The sequence below is a fragment of the Leucopleurus acutus genome (assembly GCF_964270905.1).
Source record: "Leucopleurus acutus genome assembly, chromosome: 19".
NCBI lineage: Eukaryota > Metazoa > Chordata > Mammalia > Artiodactyla > Delphinidae > Leucopleurus > Leucopleurus acutus.
This window is the reverse complement of record NC_139161.1, coordinates 25,028,979-25,056,408: the sequence shown is the minus strand read 5'-3', so window position 1 is coordinate 25,056,408 and position 27,430 is coordinate 25,028,979. Positions and strand designations below refer to the sequence as shown.

Sequence of the window (27,430 nt, the reverse complement as noted above, 5' to 3'; positions counted from 1 at the left end):
TTCATTTAAAAAGTAGGAAAGCAATTTTTTTTAAGGGAGGTGTTCTATAGGAAGTAGAGGGTGGGCTTCGGGGAAAGGATTTAGGGCAGCCTGAAATTACTGACTAACTGCGTTGAGGTAACTTAAGAGATGTTTATAAAAAGAGATAGGAAAATCTCAGAATTAAACAACCTAAACTTTTGCCTAAGACCAGTGCTGGGACCAGCAAAGAAAACATTCCTCTTATTCTTCTTGCTTGTCCATGCAGTAAGAAGAGCCCTCCTGTCACTAAAAATTATGACTAGCATGACTTCAGTGACTACCAAGAAACCTAAACCCCACTGAAAATACTGGAAACTGAAAAACAGTTGTCCATAAAAATAAAGACCTATTGGAACATGACCTGTTCATAAATTGAAGATTGCCTATACTGTTGTTTGTTTTCATTAAAAAAGAAGTCTTCAGGGCTTCCCTGGTGGCGTAGTGGTTGAGAGTCCGCCTGCCAATGCAGGGGACACAGGTTCGTGCCCTGGTCCGGGAAGATCCCACATGCCGTGGAGCGGCTGGGCCTGTGAGCCATGGCCACTGAGCCTGCGCGTCTGGAGCCTGTGCTCCGCAACGGGAGAGGCCACAACAGTGAGAGGCCCACGTACCGCAAAAAAAAAAAAAACAAAAGAAGCCTTCAGATAAGAACTCAAACAGGTAGTACTACTGTTAAGTGATCCCATTGGTAATGTTAGCTGTTTTTGTTTTTGTCTTCTTTTTTGGCCGCACTGCACAGCTTGCAGGGTCTTAGTTCCCCCATCTGGGATTGAACCCGTGCCCTTGGCATTGAAAGTGCAGAGTCCTAACCACTGGACCACCAGGGAATTCCCGAAGTTAGCTGTTTTTTATACCAAGGATTTTCATGTTGCTGGTGTCAGTCAATTTTTATTTTACCTAAAATGATTACTTAAGTTTTTCTTGATTTTAGTTTTAATACAGGTGTTTAATATTATCAGATTTATATCTTTTTTATGAAGCGAGTCTTTAGGTACTCCTTGGAGATAATAACATGTTAAAGTCATTTGTTGTGTTACTTATTGTTCAGAACTATCCAAGAAATATGCTGTTTATGTAGACATTGACATAAAAGTGAATACTTAATCATGAGAAAACCTCTAATCATTCTAGTCAAATTGGTGATCACTGTTACCTTCAACGTTTCATTGACAGTGTCCATTTGTGCAGTGTCCATTTTGCAGTATTGTTCCTTTTTGGAACTCTTCTTAACTACGAATATACTTTGAAAATTAAAATTAATTAAATGCTCTTCCTTCGGGGGGGTTAGTTTTAAGAGTTACTGAAGACATGAAGAAGTCTTATTAACTGTGAAGCTGGTGGAACATGAAGCAATCTGAATATTCTAGAAAGACTTAATAACATCTTTTACATTTATTTCTTACAGTGACTACATTGCAGCTGAAGGAGGAGTTGATAGATGGAGAGGATTATAATTTCCTCCAAGGAGCATCTGATCAGGAAAGCAATGGCTCTGCCAACTTCTACATCAAACAAGAGCCCTGAGGTTGCTCAGAAACTGAGGGTGGGAGGGAAAGAATTTTACACAGGACTGATTTATAATCAATCCAGCTGTACAGCGGGGCTATTCTACTGGAACATTTTGCTAAACATAGAAAATTTCAGTTCCAGATTTTTCAAGTGGGTAGGGAAACTATTTTAGCTGTGGGGGGAAATTTTTCAATTTATAAAGATGGACAATTTTTGTGTTGTATTTGAAGCTTTTGAAAGAATTTTGTAATATTTTCCAAGTTTGGATTTATGTGCATTGTTAACAAGAACTGAAATTCTAACTTTTTTGGTAAGATTAAAGTTTAGGTAGCAGGATTGAAGGAAATGATTTAAGAAGGATATAGTTGTAAATGCAAATGAACTGTCATTACAAATGAACCTTTTTGGTACCTGTTGGGAGATTTTGGGATTTTGGAAGTTAGGCCAGTCACATCTCCAGCTTCCTCTGCTGCAGAATATGCAACTGAACGTCCCCCCCCCATCCCCGCCCCATGGAGAGCTCATCACCACATAGATCACGGAAGGGTAATTAATTCTGCTTGTTGGCATTTTATTGCAGCCCATTTTAAATATTTGTACAGAAATGTTTTTCATTCTGTGAAAATTTCTTTAGAGTTCTGTATGAAACTGGAAGAACTCTGGATACTTTTATATGTTCTCTTTTAATTAAAAAATGAGTAAAATTATCCTAACACTAAAGTGTTAAACTGGAATGGTTGACAAGATATACAAGATCTCAGTCTACATGTTGAGGGGTTGGGGAAAATGCAATATTGTCCTAAGTTTATTTTATTTTCCTTACTAAAAAATACCCCACAAAAGGGATTCTCATCAGTTCTCTGCCATTTCTCTCCATCTGTGAGATAATACTTGGTATAACCACACCCCAAAACACATGTTCTGTATTACCAGGAGAATCAAATTAACAGTTGTTTAAAGCCAAGATAAGTTTAGATTTCAAAATCATTCCAGCTCTGCTTTTAACTATCCCGGATTTGTTAGAAAACTAATTTGAAAGAGAATTTAATTTTCTTAAAATTTAAAGACAATTCATATTAATTATATATATATATATGTATATATATAAAATTAGTATGAATTGTCTTTAACTCTATTCAGAATTAATTTTAACAATAATAATGGATTTGGACCATTTTGAACATTCCCTATTTTAAAATTCACATGGCTTCCTTTGAAAAAAGGATATAAAGGTAAATTGGTGAAAGGTTTGCTCTCTGCATTTTTTGACTTTCTGAGTTGTGACTGAATGAGAGAGCTTTAGCATTTACCAGTGAGGTTCATAAACTAAACTCTCAGGAATTACTTGCATCTGTTCTAGAAGTGCTTCTGGGTCTTAGCCTGGCCTCTTCAGAGTGGTAATATTGACCATCTCCTCTGGAATATAGGTAGGGCTAATTAGAAATTAATCAAAATGATTAACCTCTACAGTCCTTCAGCCTATGGAATGCTTTAAAAAATGTTAATGGAAAGCCCCAGGAGACCATTTTAGGTAAGATTTTTTTTGTTTGAATTTTAAAATGCATAAAACATTAAAAACCAGCAATTTATTTTCTAAAATATTGCTCTACTTTTGGGAATAATAGCATTGGTAATATGCACAGGTTTACCTCATTCTATGCAAGAGGGGTTAATATCATAAGGTTTTATAGTTGCTACTGGAAGTAAAATTTGTTACTTTATAGTGTAAGAATGTATGGAATCGCATGTCAACATTTCTTAATACTGACTCTTTAGGGGCATAAATGCAGACCATATCAATGCCAAGTTGATTCTCATGTGTCAGATATATGTGAATTCAGCTGTTAAATTACTGGATATTTATCTTAAACAACATTACTGAGAGGGACCTACTGTAAATGTGACATCCTCACACTTCCCAAATCTTTAACTTTTAAGAATCTTCCTATAAACTTAAAGCCTGGAAGACTTCCAAAAAGCAAGGGTTACAACAATCTTTATTCTCAGGCTTGGTGAATTAAACCCAGGACTCCGATTCCATGATATGGGCACCAGAAGCCAGCTGTATCGTGTGCTCTAACAGTACCCTGGGCTTAGGGGCTCTATAGGGAACTGAATAAACCAGGAGGGATTTGATTTGGAGCCTGGTAATTAGTTCTGTGAAATGCTCATTTGTAGCCAGGTTTTATAAGCTTCCAGTTCTACAGCAAAGCCAGGCTCTGAGTGTTTTCAGATTTCCCACCTATTTATGAAGTGTTTCGTGTCTTAATCCCATGACCAACGTTAAATGTTGGTAAGGACTTCCTACCGAATAAACACAATCTGAAGCCCTCTTCATTGTTCAGACTCTAACTCCCTGCTGCCGATGAACAGAAAATGAGTTGATGCAGAGGAGATTTATGTCTTAGCCACAACTCCAAGTGTACAACTCAGTAGCCCCATTCTATTCTACGGTTCAAATGTACTGCTGACCTTGGGTTTGTTTTGTTTTTTTCCTGTTAGGATTATTTGGGGATTTTTGGTAGTTTAAACTCTTTAACCTTTTCCTTGCTGTGTATGAGGAAAGCTAAAGCTGTTATCAACTTCTTATTCTACGGATACTAACACGGGTTTTCAGTGTTTGTTTGTTTTTATTATTATTAATTTTGTGTGATGTGAATACCCTCTCCCGTCAATATTTGTATTATGGTGCTATATATTTGGTAATGATCCTTTACTATTGGGAAGGGATTTTAAAAATACTGTGATTAAACTGGGTTTCTTCCTTTGATTTTCATATTTTAAATAAAGCCACAGTCATTTATACAAAAGAAAAGTATCTGTCCCTGGGCAAATCTTTTGAGGACAGAGGTCAAAGTAAACTGCATAAGGTTTTTACATCATTTCTGTATGTATTTGATAAATAGATCAATATCTGTACAAATTTAATCTTTTATTTTCTTGGTAACTTGTGATCATTGAGAAAGTGTTTGAAACTTTCTCGTAAAGTGTATATAATGGCGTGAAAAATTCCTTTGGAGAAATTTATGTTCCTTTCATTTTTACCAAATTGCAAATTTTCAGCATGGATGTGAAAAGCATTAAAATTATAACTTTGTGTACAAGATGAAAATAATTCACTAAATTTGCCCTTTTTTACACAAAATAAAACGTTAAAGTTAAGTTGTATATGAGCAATTCTTTAATATGCTTTGATATTTGAGGGATTTCCTTTTTTATTCAAAATATTGAGTGCCGCCTTTTATCTGTTTATTTATTTATTTTTTTGGCCGCGCCACGCAGCATTTAGGATCCTAGTTCCCCAACCAGGGATTGAACCTGCACCCCCTGCAGTGGAAGCACGGAGTCTTAACCATTGGACGGCCAGGGAAGCCCCTTGAGTGCCTTCTATAAGCAGTCGAAGGCACCTGGGAAAGTCAGATCAGTTCCTCCCTCACAGAACCTGTATGTACTCTCATAAGGTAAGCCAGCACAAGTGAGGAAGAATTTACTGCTGGCTGACGAGAGGAAGAGAATATGGGTGGATATATGGCCATAGTTGCATTTGAGCCAGGATCTCACTTGGAGGGAATAGGCAAAAAACACGGGAGGGGTGAGTGTGGACCCCTTGTGGGGAAATTAAATCACTTTAGTCAGAACATGGTGTTTCAGGGTTGGCATGATTGCTAGGAGACTTTTTTTTTTTTTCCCAGCTCCATTAACCTCAGCAACAAGGTTCATAGGATGTAAATGAATTATCCCAGCTTGCTCTTGCTGTTTACATTAAGAGGGAACGCAGACACCCTCCTTTATCAACAGCTGACTCTGTGGGAAATTATCCAACTTTTACTGCAGAAGCAGTTTGTAGAGAATTTTATGGATGTTAGACAGTAATGAGATGGATTGGGTATCTTTAGTAGTTAATTTCATCACTTTAGAAAGATATAACACACTCCAAGAAAGACAGAACCTAATTTCTGCCCTGCTTCCTACCTTAAATGGCTTGAAAACAGTTGCCCTAGTAAACTGGAATTCCCAGGTTGGCCTCAATTACTACCCCGAGCTTTGACATATACATTCTTCTTTAAACCCTTACGCGCCTCTTGGGAAACTAGTTTCCTAAAGTGCTTTATGCCCATGTTTTAAGAGGAACAAATGTTTCCCCAAAACAAGTAACTTTAGCACTGTGTTGTTTATCCAGCCTTGTGAGACGGGGAGAACAGCAACTATTTCCTTTCTGCAGACTCTTACTAAGGCTAGGTTGACATCCCTCTTTGGCCTGTTAAGAATTCCAAGCCTCACGAGCAGGCCAAAGCAGGGCTTGCCTATTAACAAATAATTATATAAAAAGTAATGCATTTTTAAAAATGCATTTATTATATGTTTAAAATACAGTTTTATGAAAGCATAAAAGTTTCTGAATTAGTTGTCCACTTTGACACACCCAACTGTTATATAGGATTAGGTCCAACCTTACTCCAGAGGCAGTGCTTTTGTCCTCACCATAGCCTACCCTTCCTCATTCAGTTCTACCAAATTAAGTCCTAACATTCATATCCTTCCTCTCAGCTCTCACCACTCCAAATTTGACTTCATCACCCTCCAAACTCATGACTCTTATCACGTCACTTGGAAAACTATATAAAGGTAGTAAAGCACAGTGGCCAAGAGCAGAGTCTGAAGCCAGCTACTTGCATTGGAACTTGACTCCTTCACTTGTTAAGCGCTCTAACTTGACTCAGTTTCCTCAGTTATAAAATAGGATACTAGTACCAACTTCCTAAGAGTTGTGAACATTAAATGAATTCATGTACGTGAAGTTCTTAGAACAACCCTGGCACAGAGTAATCCTATACTATACTATACTATACAGAGTAACTGCTGCTGCTGCTGCTGACAGGTACCTTAGCCACTGTGCATGTGGACCCAGGGTGGGCACCTCCACATTAGAATGCAGGCCCCAGGCCTGCCCCAGGATCTAATTTCAGTAAACCGCCATTTAATGCAGTGAAAGCACGTAGCACACAAACATGAGATTCACTTGAAACTAAAAGATAATTTAGAAAATGTTAAATTTCTTGTCAATCGTTGACTTGAAATTAGAATCCTGACACTTCTGTACCAAGCTGTTGATGTGTTTGTCGTTGTCTTATAGTATAGCAACGCGCATAAAAAAATGTAACGTTGAGGGCGTTCCCTGGTGGCCTGGTGGTTAGGATTCTGGGCTTTCACTGCTGTGGCCCAGGGTTCAATCCCTGCTCGGGGAACTGAGATCCTGCAAAGCCATGTGGCCAAAAAAAAAAAAAAAAACAAAACATGTAATGTTGAGCTTTTTATATGGAAGTGGCATGAAAAGCTTTCACCGGTTTCCTGAGAAAACAGGTATTCATAAACCCACATATTTCTGTAATCTCATTTTTAAGGCAGACTCCAGATGATAGTGAACATTTCTATTGATAGGTGCTCTTTGGCACCATTTTACAACTGTACCAATCCAGCAAAATGAACAGGCAATGTGGATTTTGTAACCACTTACTACTAGCCCAGGAAATAGGCATGATAAATACCTCATCCCAGGGTAGAGTAAGAAGGGAGGTAGGGTCGCAGGGAAAATTTGTGTACCAGCTACGGGCCAGGCACTAGGTTAACTGCTTTACATGCATTGTTTCATTTAATCCTGCATTGCCATGGTATCATCCTCACCTTACAGGCGTCCTTAGGCTTCCGTTTCCTCATACGTAACTTGCCCAATTTGCAATCAACAAGAATGTGAATCTGGACAACTTGACTAGTATGTTTCATTCTGCCAAGTTTCAACAAATTCTTTGTACAGAAATGTGCATTTCTACATCAGCTAAAGTGGTTGGGATCTTTATTATGTTCATTATTTCCTTATTAGTTTCCCCAGATACACAGCCAGTGCCACACTTGTCCTCTTCAGCCTCACTGCTTTCCCTCCTAGAGTCTGGAAGTATACCAGGTGCTGAGAAGGATTAAATCATTTTTCCATAACAAGCAGGATTAATTTGTTCTGGATAACACTACGATAGTCAGGGAACCAAGTCACGTCTTCTTCCAGCTTAGTAACCAGTAATCACCAGAGTCTGCACCCCGTTTTCAAAGGCTTTATTGGTAGATATAATTTAGGAAAGAAACATCCATCCTACTGCTTCCAAGTTAGTGGAATGAAGAGCTGTGCCCAGGGACACATCAGGTGGTGCCAGAGGGGACTGATATGTGCTGTTAGTGCTCCGTCCACCTCTTATTCATAAATCCAGTCAAAAGCACAAGACTTGTACTCAACCAGTTCTTCAGGCTTAAACCACAGGCTGATTTCTTTCTCAGCACTTTTTACTGAATCACTGCCATGAATGATGTTCCTAAGAAGGAGAACAATTTCTAGTTACATTTTAAAGTACAAAAGTCTGTTCAATGGATAAAGCAAAGGACAGTCACTGAAGACCTTTTCAGCCAGTTGCTCCTCGAAGCAGCTGACCACCCCCAAGTATCTCCTCTTAAAAGCAACTATAAAACTATAAAAGTACTTAAGCCAAAAGCATCACTTGGTTCAACTTTATTATGCTTCTAAATTTTCAAAACAGTGCTTGTACCCAAGATTGCCACAAAACATTACTTCTCAAATTTTGAAAAATACAGGAATACCCAGACCAAAACCCAAACTAGATGTGACGTATTCATTATCAACAGCCATTGCTGCTGTATTTTCTTACAACACTAACGTGCAAAGTCCAATCAAAACATTCACGCTTATTGACAATCCCTTTATTCCATTTGAGTCTCCTAAGTATACAAATTTTTGTAGAGATTCTGTATGAGTTAGGGAACCAAAAAGGCTAAAAGTGACACACCCTTGGACACAGCACCACAAAGGGCAGAGCCAAGGCTAGACCCCTTCCTTGCCCCACTCTCCGCACTTTCTGCCGTCACGAAGGACCCACTGCAGGCAGCTCCCTTGTGCAATGCCTTGGCTAAAATTTTAAGTAGCCTAGAGAAGTAACTATTCAAGAAAGCGTTCATCCAATGATAATTACCACCTAATTTAAACGTTCAGAATTTTCTAAAATTGGAATATGCCAAAAATGTTTGTTTTAAACCCAAGTTAAGTGGCTTTGAGGAGAAGTCATTAGGGTCCCTTGGAACTTACCTGCCAACTTGAATGCAGAAGTCGCCACGAATGGTGCCCGGCTTAGAATCCGCTGGGTTGGTCTCCCCAAGCATCACTCTCCCTGTCTTCACTACATTTAGGCCCTCCCAGACCTTGACATTAGGGAAGAGGAATTTCATCAGTTCTGCCATTCAGGACCATTAAAAACAAACATTTACCTCTACCTAACAGCACATATCAGTAAGACCAATCAGTGACATGATTATCAGCCAACCCCAGTAGTAGTAGGGGCCGATATAAAATACTCCATACTCCATCCCAAGTGTATTGCTAGGATACAGAGAAAAAGTGCCCAACTTGGGGACTTGCCACTCTGGCTGAGACAGAGATTAAAAAGACTGAAGAATCTTTATGCAGCCACAAACTCAAAAAATAGTGGGGAAAGGGTAAAGAAAAGTGAGCAGACTGGAACAGGATCAGTGGGAAGGGCATCGCAGAAGACTGTTAGAGCAAGACATGGCAAAGACTGACATGAAAGGGGAAAATGTATTCCAGGGAAAAGCAGAAAGAAGAAAAGGTCACCCTCAGGGAACAGGAAGTAGGGCTTCTTTCCCAGCAATTTTATTAACTCCCTATTATACCCTCTACCTCTATTCACTTCATTTCCAATTGGACATTAATGCCACAGGAAGAAATAGACCAGTTCATTTCTAGCACAGGATCACAGAGAACTCTTTTTAAGTTCTGACTCTCACTTCCTTTTTCCTCCCAAGTTCCCAGTTGGTCTGTAAACTAACTCACTCCAGCAGGCTGCCTTTGTAAAACAAGGAATTTGGAGTATCTGCGGAAGGTGTCTAAAGAGGAACATGAAGACACTGAGCAAACCCAGTTACCTATCAACCGTTACTTCCTTGGTTCCCTCTCCTCCAGCACAAGCACTTACCATGGCCACAACCGGCCCAGAGTTCATGTACTTCACCAGCCCTGGGAAGAATGGGCGGTCTTTCAGGTCAATGTAGTGCTGCTTCAGGAGTTCCTCAGAGGCCTGGCATTGAAGAGGAGGCACCAATTAGGAAGCAAACTAGAAAGGCGCTCGAATATGGCTCTATCCCATCCTCAGAACCTGCCCGCCTCCCCCCACCAGTAACATGGTAGGTTCTCTAAAAGTCTGGGTGTGTATTTTAGCTCACATTCATAAGGTGTGTATTTTAAAAAAAACCCATCCAAACCATGAAACTGATGCTATATTAGCGGAAAGATTGTTCTGATCATGAAGACACCCTCATGTCAATGACCTGACGGATGTTATAATCCTTAGAAAGAGGTGGTTAGGGAGTTAAGTGTTGGCTGCAATCAAAGGAAATATGCCAGACAGAGGTCATATCAAACCCTCTGGCCCATTCCTAATGCCCTTTTAAACATTTCAGACGTTAACTGAGAAAGCTTGGTTTAAATTTCAGTTCTTAGGTACTTATCCCCTAAGGTCCAGATCTGTACCCCAAATTGGAAGATAAAGTTACTGCCCTATGCCAAAGGGAGCCTGCAGAGAAAGGGCAGAGTAAGGCACACCCCACCTAAGACCTCAATCATCTCAGAGTTGCAAACTGAAGCACAAAAGGATTCCAGCCTCCATCCCGTGCCTGGGTGGACCTGCGTGGGCCCGGGGCGCAGACCTCATCCACTCCCTGCTGCCCCCCTGCGGCCCACTGCCCGTCGCAGCCGCGGGAAGGAAGCAGCCCCGGAGCCTGAGTCACGTCACCTCCGCTTAACCTTCCAAGGGCGTCTGTCCCCCCGGGCCTCGGGGAAGGGTCTAACGGGCCCGTGGAGCCCTGGGTAGGGGGGGTGGGGGGGTTGGAGGCCCAAAGCAAAGGGGTATTCGCGGGTCCGAAATCAGCCAAGGGGGATTCCAACTAGGAAAAGACACTCGGATCGACGCTGCGGGTAAGGAAAACCACCCGCGACCTCGCCGCCGCGGGAGGAGGGGAGCGGGGCGCGTCACCTGAAGGAACTTCATGGCCACAAGGCGGAATCCCTTCTGCTCGAAGCGCTTGATGATCTCGCCCACCAGGCCGCGCTGCACGCCGTCGGGCTTGATGGCGATGAAGGTGCGCTCCGCGTGGGCCATGGTCCTGCGGGCGGCAGGTGCGGTCAGGGCGTCGCGGCCGCGTTCACACAGGCCTCGAGGGGGCCCGGACCCCGGGCCGGAGGCCACGTGGCTCCCGCGCCCGCCAGCTGCTACCGCGGGGACACGTGGCCTGCGGGACGCCTCAGCCCTGCCAGCGCCGCGCCGCAGCCCCTCAGCCGTCCCTGGGTGCCCGCGGAGGACACTCGTCAGGGGTCCCGGGGGAGCACCCGGCCTGCGGGACCGAGGGGGCCCGAGGGCGGGAAGGGATTGGAGCCGCCGTCTTACCGGTAAGAGGGCGGGCGCGGGCAGCGACGCGGGCCTGAGCCGAGAGCTTAGCGACCGGCACCGCCGCAGGGAGCCCGCGGAGGAGGGGCCGGCGGCGGCCACACCCCGGACGGCCCTCCACCCAACCCGCGAGGCCGGACGCTTCCGGACGACTCTGTCCACGCCCCGGGTTTGCAGAATAAGCCAGCGAGGGCTCCAGAGGCAGGAAGTGATTTCTACCCCACCTGGTTGTGCCCGAAGTAGAACTGCGCGCGTCCAATCCAACTCCTGTCTTCAGTACCTCCTCACACGCGCGCACGCAAACCTCTACTGGTCTTGAGTCAGTACCCCGGCCAGTACCATCTGCTTTTCCCCATTCACCGAGCGCCCAGAGCTGCTTTCTCTCCTCCCCGTCTAGCACAAGTCCTTATCCTACCTGTGAAATCCAGTTTCCCCTTCCCTCCCCTCTGCTTGAGCCCTGCTTCAAGCCCTCCACCTCCCTCATCCGAACTGGCGGCCTCCCGATGCGCGTCCACCTCACTTCTCCCCGCAAGGAGCCTCCCTCAGCACCCTCCTCAAACACCATCTGACCCTCGGCCCCGCTTTGATGACTCCCCCTGCCTGGAGGATGGCATCCAAGGCTAATTTAGCAAAATACCCCATACCCTGCTCCCTCCTGCCTGTCTCCCCACCCACCTTCCCAGCCCAGTTAAGCTGCCCTGTTCCCACCCTGAGATGAGGATCTCTGCCCCCAGCATCATTGTGTGGCCAGGTTATCCAGTTCAGCCTGAGACACACCCTTGACAAGATTCTAGATTCTCTCATAGAAATCAGGCCTGTCATACATATGCAGACAATCCCTATCTCTTCTCTGCCTGACAAACCACTAGCCACCCTTTGGTGGTGCCCAGCTTCCCTGGAGGAGCCAGCAAGCCCCTCCTCTCAGTAAGTGTACACTCACCCCCACCCCCACCCCCACCCCCAACCTCCAGCAGTGCTTACAGCCTGAGGTGGGCAGAGCCCCTGAGTCTCTCTCCTCAGGGCGGTGAGCTGACTACAGGAATCATGTGTCATCACCCTAGTGGTCCTGGCACTGCACTGATAACCTGTGTTAGATGCTGTGACAGTCCAGGCCTCTATTATACCTTGCTGGCTTTCCAAACTTGTAGTTGCAGAGCATTAAACCACAGTACACGAGCAGTCTTCATTCCGGAGCAAGGACACCCAGTGTTCCCTTGGGCCTCAATCGGCAGTACACTTTTATTTGGGCTTCCTTTTCAGGGTTAGCAAATGTCAATTGTGGCAAAGAGTGGGAATTTCACTGGATATTTCTCCGCAGAGCCGTTTGCCCCTTGGTCTGGTCACTACCTTGCGGTACAGCCAACAGCAGCCCTCTGCCTTTCACCTCTCCTTTCCTTCCTGGGAAGACTGTCCTTAACTGCGGAAGGTATAAATGAAGAGGCAAGGGGGCAGGGCACAATCCTTAAAGAATGACACAGAGCCCTTGAGAAAAACCGGATACAACAAGAACTGGTTAGAACCGACTAGGCCCAAGATGGTGGAAGATTCAACTTCCAGTAGAACCTGCGCCTCATTATACACTCACTGTAATACATTAGCCTGCTAAATGACACAACCACCGGCACCATGACAGTTCCAAGGCCAACCATAAAGGCCAAAAAGTGGGCAGTGGCCCAAATCCTGGAAATCCCTGAGCCTTCTCCGAGGTAGTTAGAATATTCCTCCCACTCCTTAGCCTATGGAATTACCCAGCCCATGAAAACCAACCACCCCCGCACCTCGGGCCTGCTCTGCCTTCTGACACAGACTGCATTCTGTCTATGGAATTGTAACTGAGCAGGACCCTGTGGCGCCTTCTGGGGCAGACCCTTCCCCCATATCCTCTGCTCTAGCTCCTCTCTGAAGTACCCAGATAACAGTACCTGATGCACATTTCCTGAGTTGTTTTACAGATGTGAAAACCCCCCACCAAATGGAAGATATTAACTATTTGATGACCATGAACACAGAGCCCCCAGGCCTCCTGGAGCCTAAGGACTGACTATGTTAACCCCTGGGGCACCACCCTGTTACTTCACCATCAACCAATTAGAGAACTGTGCACAAGCTGATCACATACCCTGTGACACACACACCCTGTCCCCCACCCCACCCTCCACCCCCCCACACCCCTACCCCACCACCCCCACCCCCGCCAACCTGGCCTTTAAAAATGCTTTGCTGAAACCCTTTGGGGAGTTGGGGGTTTCAGGGGCATGAGCCACCCGTCTCCTTGCATGGCCCTGCAATAAGCCTCGCTCTGCTCCAAACTCCAACATTTAGGAATTGTCCGGCCTCACTGTGCATCAGGCACGCGAACACAAGTTCAGTAACAGAATGTGCATCTCTCTCAGTCAACCTCTTTGACTTCACTATGGCTTGCTCTTGAATTCTCTCCTGCGCGAAGCCAAGTACCCTCACTTAGCAGGCTGTCCCAGGAGCTCGCCCAAGACCTGGGACATGACCATTCTCTCGCACCCCATTTTCCTGCAACATCTTTACAAAGGAAGAGGAAGAAGGTGGTCTTCTCCCCTCCCCACTTTTCCTTTGATTATAAAAACGTAGCCCACTTAGTTCTCAGGGAAAAGCCCTCTTGCCTGCCCACTTGTATCCTTCACAAGTGTCCTATATTAATAAATCTACTTCTTACCTATCACTTTGTCTCTTGCTGAATTCCTTCTGTGCCAAGACATAAAGAACCTGAGCTCCATTAAGTCCTGAGATGAGCTGTGCAGTTTCATGACCCTCCTGCCTCGCTACACACATATTCATTCCCCCAAAGTCCTGGTACTCTATTTCACTCCCCATTCTTTGTATGAAACAGAAACGCATCTATTCCTCAGCTGCCCAAACAAAAGGTGGCCCCCCATGGGAGAAATCCTTTCACAATGTAACTTATAGCAAATCATCATGTTGTACATTTTAAATATCTTACAATTTTATTTGTCAGTTGTATCTCAGTAAAACTGGGGGGAAAAAATCTAAGCAGGTATGGTACATAGAAGTGGTGATGGTGGTAAGGCTCTGATCCTTGAGGTGGTCCAGAGATTCAGTTCCCTCCAACCAATCCAAGATGCTTACCACCCCTATATCCGCCTTCCAGCAAGTTGGGAAGGGAAGTATGATTATCCCTTCCTTTTCAGGGTACAACCTTGAATTTACCACCTTTGAAATTACCACTTTTTCGTGTCTCTTTGGCCAGAACTTAGTCCTGTGGCTGTATCTAGCTGCAAGCTAATATAATCACGCTAATTAACATAACAACGGCTTCCTACAGTTACCATTTCCTTTCCTTCTTTCTATCTACCCTTCTTTCTCTCTCTTCCTTCCTTCCTTCCTTCCCTCCCTTCCCCTCCCTCTCTCTCTCTCTCTCTCTCTCTTTCTTGTGATGAGAGCACAGATCTACCCTCTTAGCAAATTTCAAATATATAGTACAGTACTGTTAACTATAGTCACAGTGATCTACATCAGATCTCCAGTTTGAACTTTTAAGTAAATGATAAGTAAATTTCCATCTTGTCTCTATTAAAGCAACCAAATCAATATCCTAACTAATCAAAACTACTCACAAGATATCTTCTGCTTCTTTTGAGGTCATCCCAGAAATCCAGGCCCACTATCCACATAGCTTCTTGGCTTTGGAGTAGTTACAACTTCTCACACTCCCCCAGCCACTGAATCCCTGAGAGCTTCTCAAGGGCAGGAAGGGTATCTTTTATTTCCAGGGAATCTTCAATGCACAGGACAGTCTTGGCAACGTAGCAGATCCCGGACAGAGAGCTGTTGACTGGCTCAGTGCCAAGAGTGGATGGAATGCAGGGGGAAGAGAGGGACAGGCAAAGAATGTGTGTGTATGTGTGACCTCTCAGGCCAATATAACTTATATAGTATTTACACTCTCTATTAGCTTAGGTTAGCCAGAATACGTGAAAAAGAAAAAAGAATACAAAGCAATACGACAATATGAAGTACCTTACTCAATGACTCCTTCCTTGAGATGAAACATTTTAATCTGATGATAGCACATAACACTGTACAGGGAGCATCCGCAGCTCCAAGAGTTTCCCTCCAGATGAAAAGCAAGTTCTCAGAAATAACTAGATTTGCTATGACCTGGCCCCTGCCCATGAGAGGGAGGGGAAGTGGGGTGGGACAAGCACTGTGGTCCGCTTCCATGTCACTCGTAGATCCAGTTCTGAGCACAGCTCTTGTAATTCACCAGTTCCTCAGGGTGAAACCACAAGCCAATCTCCTTCTCTGCACTCTCCACAGAATCACTGCCATGGATAATGTTCCTGGATGGGAAAAGAGATGGCCACATTACCAAGGTCAGAAGGATTAAACTGCCCAGAAGCGCCCCTCATGTCCATTGCCAGAAAGCCTACAGCCACTGGAGCAGAAAAAACCAAAGCTCCATATACATTATTCCACGTCAAAAGAAAAAACCCATGACTGCCACTAATGTAAGGATAAAGAATGCCCTCTCCACGTCCAGCCCTCCTAGCAACACTGATGCGAGCAGCGGGAGCCTCAGGAAGGACTCTGGCCAGCAAAGCGCATTGTACCAGGTTCTACTCTCACAACAGAGGCACAACCATAGTGATGTTGATGATCAAAGGCAGGGGGCCTGCAAAGCCAAACACCAATTAAGAAGGAGGAGAACAATAAACTCTGATTACAAATTGCTCTGTATATGGTATCATGTCTACCCTCAGCTTCAGAAACCCAAATTCTTGTGGCACTTGGATTTTAGAAAAGAGTAAAATGCACCGACTCTCACCTGCCAACTTGGATGCAGAAGTCCCCACGGATGGTCCCAGGTTTGGAGTCCACAGGGTTGGTCTCCCCAAGCATCACTCGACCTGTCTTCACAACATTCAGCCCCTCCCAGACCTCCAAGGAGAAAAGAAGATACGGTCAAGGAAGGAAACCAATCTCAGCAGAAAATCTGAAAACTATTAATTCCAAAGAAAAAGAAAAAGCACCCCCTTAAAATGACATTCATTCATCGAACAAATACTTATGGGGCATCTAAGTGTTCCAGCACTGGGAATATTGGTCTCCCTGCCCTCCTCTTGCCTTTCTACAATCCATTCTTGACACAGAGTGGCCCTTCTAAAACACCAAGTGTAGAAACCTCCCATAGCTTCCCAGCACTCAGGAAGTACAGGGCTGAGACAGCCCTACATAATCTGGCCTCTGCCTGTGCCTATGAATTAATCTCATCCAACCTTCCCTTTCACCCACCAGGCTTCAGTTACGCCAAGCGTCTTTCTGTACCTCAAAAAGTCCCCCACCCCAGGTCCTTTGCACATGCTATTTTCATGGTTGAGAATGCTCTTCACTGTGAATCTGTACACAGCCGGCTCCTTCTCATCCAGATCTCAGCTTGAAAATCACGTTCCTTGACCACCCAGTCTAAAGCGCTCACTTGCTATCACATAATCCTATTTCATTTCTGTGCATATCGCTAATCATTAGCTGATATATATATGTTTTTTGGTTTCTTTATTATCTGCCCATCCTCCCTTTTCAGGATGCGCAGGCAAGGAAAGCTATGAAAACAGTTACCTATTTTGTCTCATTCATGATTGTATCCCCAGTGTCTGAAAGAGCCTGGCACAAAGATGACACCCAATACATACTAAGAGAAGAATCACTGCAATAAACAAGACACAGTCTCCCTCACCTCCAGGAGCTTACAGTCAGGCATATCTCTCCTGATTTCTCCCAGATGGGAGTCTTCAGTTCAGCAAGCAAAGGTATTTTGTCTTTGGTGAGCCAGAGAGCTGACTCATACCCTCAATGTCCAATGCCCTAGCCTCAGAATCCTCTGCAACAATGAGGACCTGGCCTTAGAAGCAAGAATCACAACATTCACTCTTCACTCCCAGCTGAGTCATTCACGTCAACATCCCACACATGTTACACTCACCATGGCAACCACTGGCCCTGAGTGCATGTATTTCACCAGGCCAGCAAAGAATGGACGGTCCTTCAGGTCAATATAGTGCTCCTTGAGAAGGTCTTCAGAAGCCTATCTCACAGGATAGAGAAGAGAATTGATCCCAAAACTATCTAAGAACCAGCAATTTAGTTATTTCCCACTTACCCATCCTGCTGTTTAAAACGTGAGCTCTCAGCTCACTTGTTCTATTATAACCCAATTCACTCTTGACTTTACCAAAGGGAAGAAGTGACAGGGACTAAAAGTGCTTCAGCTTTGTACCAGTTTTCCCCCTACTGTCCTTGATTGATCAGCATAAAATTACAGAACATTAGAATTGAATCCAGCCATGGTATTTTACACAGGAAGACTAACAATACAATAAATTTCCACGCCCAAGCAAGCCTCAGCTAAAGTGTTACAGGGAGGTGGTCTCAGCATTGGATGAGAAGCAAACTGAACCAGGCCATTTCTCTTCATATTTATTCAGAGAATAAAGGCCTTAATTAATTAAATCTAATTTTTTTTTAAAGAAAAAAAATTTAAATAAATAAATAACCCTGTAGGCTCATGGCAGCTATCCCTCCTCCCATTCTTCACCAAGTCCATGCCCTTGATAGGAAACTCAGTATAAAGGACAAAATGTATGCACTTAGGGGTCAGAGAGACCTGGGTTAAAATCCCAGCTGCATCACTGACTGGATAACCACACATTACTTAACTTCTCCAAGCCTCAGCTTCCTATCACTAACAACCACGGGAAAAGGATTAAGTGCCTCTCTGGGTTGTCACGAGACCTAGATGAAAAAACACATGTGCCCAGCACGTGGTAAATATCCGATCAACAATACTTTGATTTCACTTTACCTTCAAAACTGATGAACCTAGTTGCAGGGCAGGAATAAAGAGGTAGACATAGAGAATGGACTTGATGACATGGGGTGGGAGGTCGAAGCTGGGGCGAAGTGAGAGTAGCATTGACGTGTATACACTACCGAATGTAAAACAGTTGGCTGGTGGGACATGTGTATGCATATGGCTCATTCACTTTGTTGTGCAACAGAAACTAACACGGTATTGTGAAGCAATTATACTCCAATAAAGTTGCATTAAAAAAAAACCTAATTTAATATACAAACTCTCTGGAGAGCACTGCTTGTCCAATACCTGGCTCGAATCATTCTGTCCCACTCTCCCCTCAGCACTAACATCAGTCTTCTCCCTTTTATATTAACAGTTTTTCTAAAACATCACACAGGAACTAAAATGCAAATCAAACTAAATTTAAAATTCCTTGGCGACCCAGTGGTTAGAACTTGGCGCTTTTACTGCCAGGGCCCAGGTTCGATCCCTGGTCAGGGAACTAAGATCCCACAAGCTGTGTGACCCACCCCCCACTCTTTTTTTTCTGATTCATTCATTAAAGTTGACTCTTAATAGGAAAAAAAGATGATCCCCTAATGTACTTGCTTTGAGAATTTAAATTCTTATTTCCCAGGTCTGTTTGCAGATGGGTTCTTGGTCAATCAATCCTTTGCATTTTTTGAAATATTGTTTTGTAGGTATCTTGCAAGTGTGTCTGCCCTCTGCTGTTTCAGGTGGGCCGCCCCAAGGGCAAAATCACAACTTTCCTCTACATGCCCTGATGGTGCCTAATATATGCTAGACAGTAGGCAGGTGTTAACAATGATAGAAAGACTTCCTTGCTGAAAAACAACCTGCCTCAAACGGTGGGGACAGTGCGGGGGGGGGGGGGGGGGGGGTCTCTAAAATTATCTGCTCAGGAAGCTCACGATCAGGAGCTCAAACAAGCCCAGGGCTTTGCGTCAGAAATCACAGTGCTGCAGTAATATGTGGAACCCTGCATTGCCAAGAGGAAAGGGAGGCTACTTCTGAAAGTCGCAAATAACTTTTTTGCTCCAAGACTCAGCGGAGATGCCACCGAGGAGTTTCCGGGTTTTAGGACATTCGTGTTCACCCTAAATGGAGACGCCTAAAATGAGCTGAAGGGAGAAACAGAGAGGCTGACCTATGATGTTCTCCTATTTCTATGAAACAATAGAAATAGCAAGAATGAAGTCCACGTACCTGCATGAATTTCATGGCAACGAGGCGGAATCCCTTCTGCTCAAAACGCTTGATGATCTCTCCCACAAGGCCACGCTGGACTCCATCAGGCTTGATGGCAATGAAGGTGCGCTCGCTATTGGCCATGGTCCTGGGGATAGACGGGTGGAGGGATGAAACAACACAACAAACAATATCCTGCCTACATCATTATCCTTCTCAAGGGGATTACCTCCCTAAAGCTGGTTTAAATCTGCAACGTCAACTCCAGGACTCTGGTAAAACCTAATTCCTCCTCAGTCCCCTCATCTATGAACTAATACCCCAGAGTGGGGAAGGGTCCAAAAGCAGGGCCTATACTTTCTATTTCATTTGATTTAATAAGCTTCTGTTAAGTCATGTTAAGAGGACATGATTGCCAGTTCACCCTCGATCTGGACTCAGGCAATCGGAGGCTCCGCACCCTTTTCCTGTCCCTGGAATATACACTCTGTACACTGTTCCCACAGTAGGAGCCGTTACAAGGACACAGCCTTGAGAGGGTAAGGTGTTGTTGAGACCATCTGGACTGAACATGTGACTGAACCCAGTTAAACTATGTAAGTTTATATAAACTATATAAACTTTAAGATTCTGGTGGGTGGGTACAATGCAGCCAGCCAAGACAAGCCTCATATGCATGTTCCCTTACTTATTAAAACTGCTACCTTCCAACCTGGAGTGGTCAACCTCTTTGGTCTCTCCTGGTCCTCTCTGTACAGGGGCCAGTGTGTGGACTGACAATTTGTGAGCCAGCCAGGAGACTGAAGAAATGGGCCTTGGGAAAGAGGCATCCCTGGGGGAAATCCCAAGCTGAACATCGACCTCTATGTGGGGAGGGTGGCCTGTATGTTTGATACTTGCAGACCACCACATGAAAACAAGGATGCCCCGAGAACACCGGCTGCTTTATTGCATTTATTAGAGAAACTACACAGAGCAGCAAAGAAGGAAAATGAATGGCTGCCACAGTGGGCTGGCCTCCACTGAGGGCAGGCCACTGGCCACAGATGCACAACTAGAGGCTGAAGCTCGAGTTAGACAGTTGGAAGAAGAGCTGAAGTTAGAGAAGAACGTGCAGGTGTCCACTGCTCTGCCAGCTTTGGGGCTGGCAGACAAGATGAGAGAGCAGGATTATAAACTGGAGCTCTTAGCCTGTCATATGACAAAGCTAGGAGAGCACAAGCTGCTGCAGATTAATGTCCAAGTGCTGTGTCAAAGCCTGATTAGGACACTAAGAGACAGAAACCCTGGGAAAGTGAGGAGCACAAAGGGGAGGATGTTGTGGTGACTGAGAATGAAACAGAGGAAGCGCCCCATGCTGTCCAACGCCTAATACAAAGAAAAACTTTAAATAGTTGTTACCCTAGACTTCTGATAATAGAGAAATACACCCCAAAACTCTTAAGAGAAAACTTGCATTCCTTCTCTGTTCCTTGAAGTTATAAATCTTACCATGTCTTTGAAATGTAAACACCACAGGAAATAACTAAAACACTGCCCACAGACCAAAGAAAAAGGGGGGGGGGGGCGGTGGTGAAAACACAGACTGCTATAGGAGCACCCTCACACAAAATCTAGTCCACAGTTTCCCTAAGATTATTCATCAAAGGCAAGTACAAATTTTTTTTTTTTTTTTTGGCCACGCTGCGCGGCTTGAGGGATCTTAGTTCCCCCATCAGGGATCAAACCCATTCCCCCTGCAGTGGAAGCGTGGAGTCCTAACTACTGGACCACCACGGAATTCCCAAATTTTTAAAATCTTCTCCACAAATATTAGTAAAAGGCTTCAGCCATGTGGGTGGATACTTGATTCACGGCTAAAGTTCTGGAGAGAAAGCTATGGATTCTCTGTTTGTGGCTGTCAGTATGTTCGTATGTCTATGGATTTGTTATATATAGGTGATGTTTTTCTATCTCCAGAGAGTATTGTCAAAATTAACTTGTAAAAGAGCTCTATTTAGTTGGCCTAAAGAAAAATAAGCTTTGATATCAATAGTGTACTTATATAAAGCTGAAACAATTTTCTTTCATCCGCTCAAAGGACAAAGTTTTGTTGGACTATTGGTCTGTTCCTTATGGGACTGTAAGAGTTTTTCCTTTACCTTTTGAGTAACCTGCCCAGAAAAAAGATTCTGTGGTCTTATCCAAATAATTTCTTGTGCTTCATGTTGTCTTTATCACATCTTCAATTACTTAAGAAAACTGAATCTTCTCTATTAAAAGAGCTAAGGTTTTTTTTACAATTATGTAACTTTCTCTATTTGCCTTTGGAGTCTTTGTCACTTAAGTTAAATAGATAACTAAGTACTGTTTCACAGTGAGCTAAGATCCTATTTAATCTAGTGTTTTAAAACCTTTTGGTATTTTTGACAAGCTCCCCCAAAATCTAATTCTAAATAAAGTTATGCTGACCTAGAACTAACTCTGGGATTTTCCAGAGGGCCCCTGGAACGTCTCAAAAGACGTATTCTCTTTCCTTATAAAAGAGAGATATTAAACTAATTAGCCTATTTGATATATTAAATTATATGGGAAACGCTGTCAAATAAGAAGTGATGTTAGGGACTTCCCTGGTGGCACAGTGGTTAAGAATCTGCCTGCCGATGCAGGGGACACGGGTTCGAGCCCTGGTCCGGGAAGATCCCACATGCCGTGGAACAACTAAGCCCGTGCACCACAACTACTGAGCCTGCGCTCTAGAGCCCATGAGTCACAACTACTGAGCCTACATGCCTCAACTACTGAAGCCCGCGAGCCTAGAGCCCGTGCTCCGCAACAAGAGAAGCCACCACAGTGAGAAGAAGCTTACGCACCGCAACAGAGTAGCCCCGGCTCGCCGCAACCAGAGAAAGCTCGCGCTCAGCAACAAAGACCCAAAGCAGCCAAAAATAAAATAAATAAATATAAATAAATTTAAAAAAAAAAGAAGTGATGTTAAACTTTCTTTGGGCTATATTTGTATGAAATTCCTAAAAATCTGATATGATGTTATTAGTTATAATTTTAAAATGTATGTCACAAAAACAATCAAATTCCCTTGTCGACTGTATTATAATGAACTCTCATCAGATCTTTAACCATGGCCATTTTAAAGTCTTTTTGCATTTACAGTCATTGCTGTACTCTGATGGTTTTGCAAAACTGTTCCTGCAAAGATGCTTCACATTCAAGGACTTTTATGGAAAAACTTTAACAAGCACAGGTTTCTGATGCCTAAGATCAATTTGCCTTCATGTTGAGAGGGACAGTAATGGACGTTTCAAGGACTTCCTCACGGCTAAATGCACAGCCCCACCACATGTCATGGGATTATAGCCCAAGACCTGTACCTGTTCCCCTTCCCCACTTCAGTAAAACGGGCCCATTACATTGATGATATAATGTTCACATGTGAAGACTTGCCCCTGTTGCAGGACACTCTGCAGGCTTTGCTGGAACATCTGTGAGGGAGAGGATGGGCAGTGAATCCACAAAAAATTCAAGGCCCAGGCACCTCAGTAAAATTTCTGGCCGTCCTTCGTTTGGGTAAGATTCAAGTTGTCCCAGAAGTTGTCATTGATAATGTACAAGCCTATCCAACCCCTAAGAATGTGAAAGAGGTGCAAGCCTTGGTAGGCATTTGGGGGTTTTGGAGGACTTTTATTCCCCATCTGGAACAGGGCCTCCATCCCTTATACCACCTGGTAATGAGACGGCATACGTGGGACTGGGGATCAGAGCAGCAAGCCGCCTTTCAGATGGCAAAAATATTAGTGAAGCAAATTGAAGTTCTGGGCATCTCCCAAGCCGGACTACCATTTGAGTTAGATGTGTCTGTGACTCCAGCACATCTGGGTTGGGCACTGTGGGAGAGACAACAGAAAGAGAGTACCCCTAGGATTTTTGGTCCCTGGAAGGGGGCAGAAACCCAGTACACCCCCACAGAGTAACAGCTTCTAGCAGTGTACACAGCATTCTTCCGGGTACAGCCTCTCACGAAGAAACAGCACATCATGGTAAGAACTTCCCTTCCTTTGAAGGGGTTGTTCAGAATATGTTCCATCTACCCACCTCTGCCATGGCTCAAACCCCCCACACTGACTAAATGACACGTCTATCTGCAGCAGAGGAGTACCCTACCACCGGCCTGCTGTCTAGAAATGTGGGTGCTCCCAGGCCCTGTAGAGAATGTAGATCCTCCAAATGTCCTGGCTCTGTTCCTGTGTCGGCCTGTAGAAGGGAGCGTGGGAAATTCCCACTGATGCCTGATATACACATGCCCGGAAAGAGGAACAAACGGCAGCCTCCAGCGGGCTGGTGAGCGCTGGCCATTAATGTTTTGCACTGACAGTTGGGCTGTTCTAAAGGGATTGACCCTATGGCTTAGACAATGGAAAGACAAGAGGTGAAATGATCATAAATAAGCCTTGTGGGGTCTGGATACGTAAAAAGACATTTGGGTTCACCTGCAAGAGTCTGAGGCACTCCTCACTGTCTTCCACACCCTGGCTCATAAGGCACTGACATCCTCTGGCAATCAGGAAGCTGATGCCCTAGGCCAGAAATGAGTCCTAGCAACTGACCCTTGGGTGCATAGGAAGAGGGAACACTGAAGTGCCCAGGGGGATGACATATTGCCAAGGATGCTGGACCGCCTTTGAAATACAGTGACTCAATTAATGCAGTAATAGCATGTCCTGTGTGTTCTAAACAACACCCAAGGCAACTGCCAGAGGAGACTGGGGCCACCCACCAGAGCTCCCAACTGATGTGAAATTGGCCAATTGATTATAGTGGCTCCCTCCTTCCTAGTGAGGGTTCTAAATATGCTCTGGTGTTTGTGGACACTGCATCTGGCCCAACCCAAGCTGTCCCCTGTTGCCTCACAAACCAGGCTGCCGCTATCAGGGGATTAGAGAAGCTAAGACCATGTATGGATACCTTTGTTGAATACACAGTGATCGGGGGTTATATTTCAAAGGTCATGACTGGGCAAAAGAATATGACATCAAATGGAAGTTCCATCTCCCCTATAACCCACAGGCAGGAGGACTGGCAGAAAGGAAAAGTGGAATAGTAAAGCATCAGATTAAATTACTAACAGGTAAAACCACCTTGGCCGGGTGGACTAAAGTACTGTCCCAGATTTTGATGCATTTGAATGACCAGCCAGTAGAACCTACGGCCCCAAATGCCAGACTGGGGACCCCTGACAAGACACCCAATGCCATACAAGTAAGGAAGTCTTGGGAAACAGCCACTGCCCCAACTTTCTCTGTGGATCCGTGTGCTGTGCTGCTGAGAACACTAAGCCCCACCATACCTGGGAAAGGAGTTATCTACTGGAATTTGCAATGGGATGTCTCACCGGGATGGGTGAATTCACACCTCTGGGTAAAGGAGACTTACTCAATCTCCACTGGCATCCTGCTGTCCTACTGCAAGCCGGACTGTTGAAATGTGCTATAGCTGGAATGAAACATGCATCTTTGAAAGAGGGGAGAAGGTGGGGTTCCTGGTCTGGCATATCCTGCCCCCAGTCCACCGCTGCCTGCCCCAGCCAGTATGTATGGTATGTACAACCGGGTCAAGTTCCTAAAGCCACCAACCTCCCTCTCCTCCAGGCCAGATGGGCATGTTCCGTTTTCTACTGGTACAATCATTTAGCCACCATCTTGGTCCCCTCCATTGGCCTGGAGGACATTATAGCATACAGAGAAGCCCTTACTAACTTCGCCCAGCAAGCCTTAAATGACAGCCTGCAAAGCCTGTCGTTACCAATCACTGAAATATCTTTCATGAGAAAAGCTGTCCTCCAAAACAGAAGAGCCTTGGACATTATTACTGCCTCATAAGGGGACGTAGGAAATCAATGGTTCAGATTATGGGGCTCTTCATAGAGAAAACTGTTACTTATTTGGGGACTCGTCTTAATCCATGTTTTCTCTTGGATGTGCCTCTATACTGTTGCTGTGGCATCTGCCTCCACTGCAGTCAGAGAGCTGCCAAATGAGCCACCGCCATGCTGGCAGAACCCCTTGCTAACCTCTCAGGGCACACTTCTGACCCTGCAGAAGAAGGGGGTGAGACTGCCAGGGCCAGTCACAAGCGGCGGAGTACCGGAGGAGGTCATAACTCTCAGCTGAACCCAGAAACTGGAGGCTCCTCACCCCCACCCCTGTCCTTGGAATGTACACTCTGCCTACTGTCCCCACAGTAGGGGCTGTTCGAAGGACACAGCCTTGAGAGAGTAAGGTGTTGTTGAGACCATCTGAACTGAACATGTGACTGTACCTAGTGAAGGCCTCTACACATACTTTTAAAATCCTCGTGGGCGAGAGCAGAGATCTACTCGTCTCGCAACCACCCAAGATAGGCCTCAAGCTCCGTTGCTCCTTACACCTGTTACCTACCAATCTGGAGTGGTCTGCCTCTCTTCAGTCTCTGCTTTCCTTCTGTGTACAGGATCCAGTTTTTGAACTAACATAAGCATCTACTGTGTACCCAATACTGTGGCAGAACTAAGGCAGGGGATGTAAAAAAAAAAAAAAAAAAAAGACACTATCTCTCAATTATCCAGATGAGGGACACCACAGTGATAATGTGAAAGTGATGTCTGGTACAGGGCAGTCCAAAATATGGTTTGACCTACCGCCACAGTCATGGTATTAGAACTAGAAGGGGTTTTACAGATTATTTCATTACAATCCCCTTCTTTTACAAATGAGGAAACAGATCTAGAGCACCCGAATGAGGACCAAAGTCCAGATTTCCCAACCCTATGCAACTTATGCTATATCATGAGATGTAATGAATATTCTGACTAACCAGTAAACGGCTGACTGTGGGAGAACTATTGCCATGAGTAATATCTGATATGCGACATCATGCTGGAAGGAAGCCTAGAAAGTATCTATTCCAGACTTTTCCTTTTACAGAGAAAAAGATCGGGCTCAGGACCTGCTCTGTCTCCACAAGATGAGAAAGGAGTCCGTTCACCTTGAAAGTCAGTCCCTCTGTGGATAACAGCACCACCTCCTGGCTCTATCTTCCTGTACTTTACCTCTTATTTCAGCACCTTAACAATATGTTTGAATTTTCTGTTTTCTGTCTCTCCACTGGCCTGCCGCCTGTATACACGGATGGATTACTTCTGTGTCTGTCCCTGGTACCTAGCCACAGGGCCTAGCACTCAATAAGAGCAAAGAAAATGTCTTAAATGATAATCACCCTACACCTCCAAGAAAAAGAGACAAAGCCCAAGAACTGGCGGAGATCTCCCGGGGGAAGCTGGAGACAAGCATGGATTCCCCAGGAGAATATGGAGCTAAAGAGCTACAAACAGTCCCTGTAAGTGTCCTCCACATCCACCTGACACACACCTGTCATTCATTCAGAGCCCAGCACTGCGCTAGACAGAAACAAATAAGGCACAACCCCTGCGGTCGCGTCCTGATGAGAAAAGCAGCTACGGACAAAGGTGAGTCCACGTGGCGTGGGACGTGAGCTGACAGGTTTGCACCTGTCGAAAGGCGCTTCCCTCCCACCCCATCACCCTGGCCACCTCTCAAAGCGGAACTCAGCCGACCTCTTCGCCTCCCCCTCCCCTTCCTCTCCCTTTCCTTTCAGTACCCCGAACCCTTCTCACCAATCCTTCTACTTGGGCTTCAACTCCTTCTGCTGCCACCGGCACCGGAAATGCGCCCCCGCCCCTCGTGGTTCCCGGCACCCGCCCGCGCGGAACGCTTCTGCCCAGATCCGCTGCGGGAGGGCCCATTTTGCAGAACACCATTCGCCTACGCTTCCTCCTGACAGTCGGGTGTCATTCTAGGGAGCAATTTCCAAAGTTAAACTTCCGGTACTGTTTTTTCCTGCTCTTCTGGCTGGCTACCGCCATCTTTTTTTTTTTTCCTTAAGATTCTGTGACTGTTTTCTCGAGCAAATTGGCTTACCGAGAGGTGGCGCTCACACTTTTCATTGAGTCTGAACGAGCGCCTGACCTAAAAGTAGACGGTCGCCCTCGTTTTACATTTACTCATTCTTTCCAGCCTGTCAAGCAGATTTTTTTTTTTTTTCAAGCAGATTTTTTATCGAGTAACTTCTGTGTGGCAGGTATTGTTTCAGGGTCTGGGGTATAGCAGTAAACTTTGTTGGAGCTGGTTATGGGGACAAACAATAAATAAATGAGCAAATTAATATGAAATATATCATAGTATGCAAATGTTAAGAAAAAGCAGGGCAAGGGCGGAAGGAAGATTGAAGCAGTAAACTACTTTAAAGGTTAAAGGAGGTGGCAGTAGAATAGACCTGC

At 44.8% G+C, this 27,430-nt stretch overlaps 3 protein-coding genes across 13 annotated transcripts in view; 1 reads left to right on the top strand and 2 right to left on the bottom strand.

The window, feature by feature from the left end:
- Positions 1–2,566, top strand: part of MBTD1 (mbt domain containing 1) — a 68,148-nt gene extending 65,582 nt beyond the window's left edge. For all 9 annotated transcript variants that reach the window (XM_082860504.1, XM_082860505.1, XM_082860501.1 and 6 more), the window contains one exon: positions 1,427–2,566. In XM_082860504.1, the coding sequence (XP_082716630.1) occupies positions 1,427–1,545 (119 nt within the window). In that variant the 3' untranslated portion in view covers positions 1,546–2,566. The remainder of the gene's footprint in view (positions 1–1,426) is intronic.
- Positions 2,567–7,618: 5,052 nt separating this feature from the next.
- On the bottom strand, positions 7,619–11,131 carry LOC309975028 (nucleoside diphosphate kinase B). 2 transcript variants are annotated; one of them, XM_082859911.1, is made up of 5 exons: positions 11,046–11,131; positions 10,635–10,764; positions 9,579–9,680; positions 8,675–8,787; positions 7,619–7,889 (listed from the first exon to the last, which is right to left on the bottom strand). In XM_082859911.1, exons 2-5 carry the CDS (start codon positions 10,758–10,760, stop codon positions 7,772–7,774), a joined length of 459 nt encoding a protein of 152 aa, XP_082716037.1. In that variant the 5' UTR covers positions 10,761–10,764; positions 11,046–11,131; the 3' UTR covers positions 7,619–7,771. The 2 variants fall into 2 exon arrangements, with proteins under 2 accessions (XP_082716037.1, XP_082716038.1); XM_082859912.1 differs by lacking the exon at positions 11,046–11,131 and having other exon boundaries at positions 10,635–11,024.
- A 3,946-nt stretch (positions 11,132–15,077) lies between these two features.
- Positions 15,078–26,952, bottom strand: NME1 (NME/NM23 nucleoside diphosphate kinase 1). Of its 2 annotated transcripts, none has more exons than XM_082859913.1 (5): positions 26,768–26,952; positions 19,120–19,249; positions 17,020–17,121; positions 15,865–15,977; positions 15,078–15,379 (listed from the first exon to the last, which is right to left on the bottom strand). In XM_082859913.1, exons 2-5 carry the CDS (start codon positions 19,243–19,245, stop codon positions 15,262–15,264), a joined length of 459 nt encoding a protein of 152 aa, XP_082716039.1. In that variant the 5' UTR covers positions 19,246–19,249; positions 26,768–26,952; the 3' UTR covers positions 15,078–15,261. The 2 variants fall into 2 exon arrangements, with proteins under 2 accessions (XP_082716039.1, XP_082716040.1); XM_082859914.1 differs by lacking the exon at positions 26,768–26,952 and adding an exon at positions 24,488–24,507.
- Positions 26,953–27,430: the final 478 nt, after the last annotated feature.